This window comes from Puntigrus tetrazona, chromosome 24 (assembly GCF_018831695.1).
Source record: "Puntigrus tetrazona isolate hp1 chromosome 24, ASM1883169v1, whole genome shotgun sequence".
NCBI classification, from domain to species: Eukaryota; Metazoa; Chordata; class Actinopteri; order Cypriniformes; family Cyprinidae; genus Puntigrus; species Puntigrus tetrazona.
In genome coordinates, this window is record NC_056722.1 from 497,256 (window position 1) to 504,101 (window position 6,846).

The 6,846-nt window shown below is 36.1% G+C and overlaps 1 protein-coding gene across 3 annotated transcripts in view; it reads left to right on the plus strand.

Annotated features, from left to right (window-relative positions):
- Window positions 1-6,846, plus strand: part of LOC122330155 (dystrobrevin alpha-like) — a 16,517-nt gene that overhangs the window by 4,427 nt on the left and 5,244 nt on the right. The window contains exons 7-16 of one of the 3 annotated variants that reach the window (XM_043227016.1): window positions 568-673; window positions 836-1,002; window positions 1,660-1,784; window positions 1,952-1,960; window positions 2,116-2,199; window positions 3,261-3,332; window positions 4,155-4,247; window positions 5,960-6,047; window positions 6,304-6,392; window positions 6,470-6,583. In XM_043227016.1, coding sequence (XP_043082951.1) covers window positions 568-673; window positions 836-1,002; window positions 1,660-1,784; window positions 1,952-1,960; window positions 2,116-2,199; window positions 3,261-3,332; window positions 4,155-4,247; window positions 5,960-6,047; window positions 6,304-6,392; window positions 6,470-6,583 — 947 coding nt within the window. Of the gene's footprint in view, window positions 1-567; window positions 674-835; window positions 1,003-1,659; window positions 1,785-1,951; window positions 1,961-2,115; window positions 2,200-3,260; window positions 3,333-4,154; window positions 4,248-5,959; window positions 6,048-6,303; window positions 6,393-6,469; window positions 6,598-6,846 lie in introns of those variants that run through there. The other 2 variants (XM_043227014.1, XM_043227015.1) reach the window with 2 other exon arrangements.

The window sequence follows — 6,846 nt, forward strand, 5'->3', positions numbered from 1 at the left end:
TATATCTAAATATATTGAATATATAAAAAATAACATATTTTTCCTAAATATATTCATGCATGTGTTCGTATTTATATATGCACAATAAATATACACAATATACACACGTATTATGTAAACAAAAACTTTCTTTTGAGCTCTGAAGGATTGCAGTAGACTAGAGTAATGATGCTGAAGATTCAGCTTTGCATTACAGGAATATATTACATTTTACAATATATAATAATATAAAACAGTTATTTTAAATTGTAATAATTTTTGAAAATATTACTATTTTTACTGCTTGTTTAATCAAATAAATGTATCCTTGTTGAGCATAAAAGACTTATTAAATAATCTTACAGACTGCAAACCTTTGAATGTTAGTGTACTTTTTTTGCATGAAGGGACAACAGCTGAAAAGTTTCACAGCAAGCAAGACTTCACAAGGAAGCAAAGCCCAGTTGCACACAGCAAGAGTCACCAGCAAGAACCATTCTCAATGTCTTTAGAAAGATGTAAAAAGCAAAACTGTAAGCACGCTGTATTTTTTGACTCATTTGTTCACTAACTGCTGTCCTTCCGCAGAAAAAGGTCTCGCTCAATGTGTTTCTTGACACGTTCATGTCGGATCCTCCTCCTCAGTGTCTGGTTTGGTTACCGCTGATGCACCGGCTGGCAAATGTTGAGAATGGTGCGCTTTAAGCATGCTTATTTCATTTTTGTAGCGAGCCGTTCGTAGGCGTAGCGATACGTCAGCACTTAGCTTAGCCGTTTACGACCTGAACGAATGAGGAATGCCGCGACCCGCGTTCAATTAGTAGTTTTGACTTGATTTTGATCCTCTCTTCTCTAGTCTTCCATCCTGTGGAGTGCTCCTACTGCCACAGCCAGAGCATGATGGGATTCCGCTACCGTTGCCAACAATGTGATAATTACCAACTCTGCCAAGAGTGTTTCTGGAGGGGCCATGCCTCGGGCAGCCATAGCAACCAGCACCAGATGAAGGAGTACATGTCATGGGTAGGTGAACGGCCATGTGGGAACGTGACTGTGAGTAAGTGTCAGTGACGAGCACGAGTCCTGTCTTCCAAACAGCCTTTAGCCTTTGACGGCATATGCCAGAAACCGCAGTCACTGTCAGATCAGTTTACACCAAATCTAATTTGAACTCTGAACATTGAATTTGCAGCTTACTTCACTTTTCTAAAGTACTTTTAGAGATGTTTTTGAATGTCTGTGAAATAGCATTGCAATTTAAAACAACTGTTTTCTATTTGAATGTGTTGTGTAATGTAAATTATTCCTAGAAATGTCTTTACTGTCACTTTGAGCAATATGGTGCATATTTGCTAAATAAAACGATTAATAGTTTTAAAAAAAAAATCAGACAGATTTTAAACTCACAGACAAATGAAATATGTAAAAATTGCTGGAAATAAATGTCAGTCTCTGACTATCATAATTAAATGGGTTATTTTTTACTGTACCTTTAAGACCTCTATATGAAAATAATCTTTCTTATGATATTTTATGAGCACTTCTCCATAAACATTTCTAGTTATTTAGAAAGAGCAAAGAAAATGTAGGTTTTAATATGGTTCCATTAAACATATTTATGTATATTTTTTCTAAATATCGTTTCTACTGGGTCAGTACAGTCCTATATTTTTTCTCCAGAAATCTCCAGCTAAGAAGCTGTCAGATGCTCTTAGCAAATCTCTGAGCTGTGCCTCCGGTCGAGAGCCTCCTTACCCGATGTTCTCCGAAACAGCAGAGAAACCGCTCAACCTCACTCACGTCGTGTATGTAAACTCCACACATCACCGTAATATCGCCGTATCCAACACATTTGCTCGAATAACCCTCTTAAATATAAAATGACTTACTGTATTAAACAGAATGTAACACAAATTGTGCATGCTAACGTTGTCCTGCCTTGTTTTTTTCTTGCTTTTATGCTTCGAAACAGGGACACATGGTAAGTAAAGAGAGATGAAGAGTTATATATTCTCATATGCTTTATGATTTCACAATATTTGGATGGGGAAGACTAAATGTAGATGTTTGAAGCTGTGCGGGCACGCTGACGCACTTTTAGCGCAGTGTCTCAATTATTGTTTGCGTTTGCTGCAGGCCTCCCAGACCTGTGACCGCTGGAAATGAATACATTCTCTCTCACTCCATGCCTTCCTCAGGAAACCCTTACTCCAGCAAAACGTGAGTCTGTTACTGTATGACGCTTCCATTAGGAGTACGTTTACGGGCATCAAGCTGAGCTTAAAGCGTTCAAGCCTCTCTGTCGTTTTTGAACGTTCAGCTGTGGTTGCAGGAATTCTACTGTAACAACATTTTTAGTTAAATTTACAGTTAAGTACCGTAATTTCATTAACTGATCAAATATTAATATAGAAACCTATTAAAATGCTAAAACCTGTTTTGTACCTTTGAAACGCACTGATAACCAGTCACACAAACACTGAACGCCATCGTGGTGATTTATTAAACTGAAATATACGGTAAACATTATTTTAACAACATTCATGTAACATACAACCCTAAAATAAGAAGAAACATATATTTTTAAAGAAAAAACATCAAATTCCAACAAAACGAGAAAAGCAATGAAGGGAATTCTGGGAAGGTCAATTTACGGTATTCCCCTGTACATTTTACCGGAATTTACTGTATTATTTTCTGCTAAAATCAGTGCTATTTTGTTATTTAAATAGATTATAAATATTGTATAATTAAATGAAAATTAGAAATATGTTAATTAACTGAAATAAATAGCGCCAAAATGACTAAAATTAAAATAAAATAAAAAAACTTTATTAAAATATTAGCAAAGACTACAGTAGTATGTAAATTAGTGCTCTCAAACGATTCATCGTGATTAATCGCATTCAAAATTAATGTTTTTGTTTACAATATAAATGTGTGTTTACTGAGTATATTTATTATTGCATTTATATTTAAGAACAATACGTTATCTTCATAAAGTAAATACATGTAATAATAATGTAAATAAGAATATAAATATATAAATGTATATTCATGTAAATACGCTCAAAATATATACTTTATGTTTGTACTTTATATATACATAATAAATATACACAATACACACACATATATTTTTGTTTTGGTTATTCGCTATTAAACATTTACCCATGCTAATATAAATGCTTCTAAAATACAGTAACTGCTGTAAGCATATTTTGATCCCTTTTTTTTGTGTATTAATTTGTTTTATTATGTCTCATTTTGGGGGTAAAAAGAGGTGCTCATGATGAGACGAAGCAAATGAAGCTGTTTTCCCGGACGGCCCCAGATCTTTTGAAAGGGAAAGGGTAAGTCAGCTTGGATGAAATAACGTCACTATCATCTGCTGTAAGTGCAATGATTGTGCAAAGGAATAACGAGGAGTAAAGATCATCTTGAAATGGGATACGCTGGACTGTTTTGAGTAAATGCAAATGAAAACAAGGCTGTGAGGGATTGAAGTACAAGCCGTTTAAGATGTTGTGTGGGTTTGTCCCCGATTGGCTTTGGTTCAGACAAAAACAAACGTTGGGAACATGTTCTTTGTCCGTTGCAAATTTATAAAAGGCTAATTTGGATTTTACTTGCATCCCACACGAACTGATTCCATTTGCATCACGTTAAAGGAGTAGTTCACCCCAAAATAAATACAAATTAGCTGAAAACCTACTCACCCTCAGGCCATCCAAGACGTAGATGTAGATTTTTGGAGAAATTTAGCATTACGTGACTTTCTCACCAATCGATCCTCTGCAGTGAATGGGTGCCGTCAGAATGAGAATGATAAAAACGTCAAGGTAATCCAGTCTTTTATCTTCTAATTATCGTGTTTGTAAGAAACAAATCCAGCTGTTTGGACTCAGAAGACCCAGCTGTGAGCAACTGATGCAAAAATTTTTTTTTGTTTTCTAATGAAGAAACAAACATCTTGGATGGCCTGTACATTTTAATTTTTTGAATTAAACTATTCCTTTATATGCGTAATCTCAACTCTAGCTAAAGTCTATTTGCATTCTGTATAATGCATTCCAGTAATACGTAATTGTATAGTGGAACTGCAAGATGAGAAAATGTTTCTTTTAGACCCCATTATTCTTCATCTCACCTGTGTTTGTGAAACATGGTTTCAGGGTTCAGTACAGCCTCGATATCGCGGATAGGCTCGCTGATGAGCACATACTTATCGGACTTTATGTGAATCTCCTCCGAAAGGACCGTTCATGGTCAGTGCGAGCTGTGGGTCTGCTGAGGTTGCCGTGGCGGTTTTCTTCCTAATCTGTTTTTTTTTAGAGCTCAAAGGTCACCATGTCAATCTGGCAATACCCAGAATACCTCAGCGTAACACTGTTAATGTCAAACTGTCATTTGAGGAAACAATGGAGGTTTTTTTCACAGTTTAAATGNAAGTGCTGTCTCTTGCTTGCAGCTTGCTAACCGGCTAGGCTTTTGTTGTGTTTGAGCAGTGTATTTACTCTGTGTTCAACATATTACATTTCACTGCCGTAGAGCGCAGCGGTGAGGGTGTGTAGTGATAAAATATGCTTCTAGAGAGTTTTATAAATGCATAAATTCATCAACTATAATCTATATATTTATGTTTTGTTTTTAATGATGGCATTGCAATTCTTCATGCAGCATTCCTGTTAGAAGATGACACCTAGTTCATGGGTTTGATTTCTATATTATATCTAAATTATTTCAATAATGTTTTAGATAAATCTATAAATGTAAAATGAATGGTGTGACAAGTCCCTTAGCATTGCATTTGTATGTACTTTTTTCGGATGTTTATGCGTTTTTATTATGATCGCATGTTGCTGTGTTTCTCCTGAGAGCATATTGGTTGGGTGCATGCTGTTTTTAATTGGCTATGGTAAAAATAAATAATTTGGGAAAAAAAGTTATCTGCGCTCTATTGCACCAGATTTATGAACATAATAGTTAAAAAATATATAATTATTGAGAGCATCCCTTGCTTATAATAAATATTGCCGACTTCAATTAATCCATTCTAAACTCTAATTTGCCATTTAATTTTAAAGACGTTTTATGAACTTTTTTGAAATAATATATTGTTTTTCAAATAGTGTGTAAACTTCTAATTTGATTAATATTACACATGTATGATTCATTATTACATACAGGGTTTTTGTGTGTGTGTGTGAATTTTGTGCAGTAGTGCACGCCGTTTTTGGGAATATTTGTGTCAATTTGATGTGCAAAAACAGAAAATCAGTTATCCATTTTTTCCCGTTTTTCAACAAGCACATGATTATGATGGATCTCAGAGTCACCAGTATCTCTAAATGAACCGTTATCTTTGGCCACATGTTTAATTTGTTTTCTCATTAGGCGACACCCTTAGCTGTGATCGTGTTTCCCAGCAAATATTCGTAATATTATGATTATCCTCGTTTTGCTCCTCGCAGTGCTTTTTGGAGGGCTCTGTGGTCTTCATGATGTGCTTAGATCCTGAAATGTGTTTACGTGTGCTATCGTTTATGTGATTAAGGCAGTACTGGGGGATAAACTCTCTAAAATGATGTTATTTTGATTCATAAAGGCTATTTTTACTACCTTAAACTTGTCTGCCTTTTCAAAAAAATATATTTGGTACAGTTGCATTTGATAACATACAATAATACAATATTTGTAGCTCATGCCTTCATGCACGTGTGTGTGTGTGTGTGTGTGTGTGTGTGTGTGTGTGTGTGTGTGCGTGCGTGCATGTGCGTTCAAACAACAAAACTTTGTACAGGATGAATGATTGAACCACTAGTGTGTTTACTTGAGCTTTGCATAGGCTACTAATTGGTATATATAGTGTGTGTGTATATATTAATTACATATAAATAAAATGTTACAAGTGCTTTTGTCATTCTGAACCAGTAACAGTAAAGATGACTGAGCTTCACCCTTTTTTTGTGATTGACAGTTTCCAAGAGAGCTATAAAAACCAAGACGATGAGCACTTCCTCATCGCCCGTTACGCCTCCCGATTGGCTGCTGATGGAGCTGCAGCGGTAAGACGGCCAATCAGAGCACATTCATTGAATATTACTGCCATACTTTTTCAAAACCGCTACTGTATAAATTAAATTTCCATTAATAGATTGATGTAACTGGCAGTTGAATTGTTGGGCAAACCCGTTTGAAAAAGATCATTATTTGTGCTTGTGGTGCCACAGAAATTACACACTTCTTTAATTATGAAAACGTGCACATAAATTAATTTGAACAACTCATTAACCTCATATACAACCTGAAAACTATTAACAGAAGACCAGAGTCCCAGCGGACATCTCTCTCTGTCTGGACTCCAATAAACAGCAGCGACAACTTATCGCCGAGCTGGAGAACAAGAACAAGTGAGTTTGAGTTTTATTTTAGTATCGTACAGGCTTTGAATTAGCATTCTTAAAGTGAATAAATGGCGCATTTTCAGGGAGATTTTGCAAGAGATCCAACGCCTGAGACAACAGCATGAAGAAGCTTCCCAGCCTCCGTTAGACAAAAGCCAACAGAACCCAACGTTACTGGCTGAACTGAGACTGCTCAGGTAAACACCTGCCCACACACACACACACACACACACACACACAGCCCTGAAACCTGATCGGATGCGGTGAACAACAGATGCTGATGGTTACGAGATAGACAGCACTGAAAGTGAGTGAAACCTGACCATGGCTCTTCTCGTGAATGAGTGAAAGCACTTTAAAAGCAATTTGCAACACTGAGGCTGCTTCCTGTTTGTGAACATCGCCCGTTCAGATTTGAATTGCGGACTGAGCCAAGCGTTTAAATAAGCTCTAGTCTTTC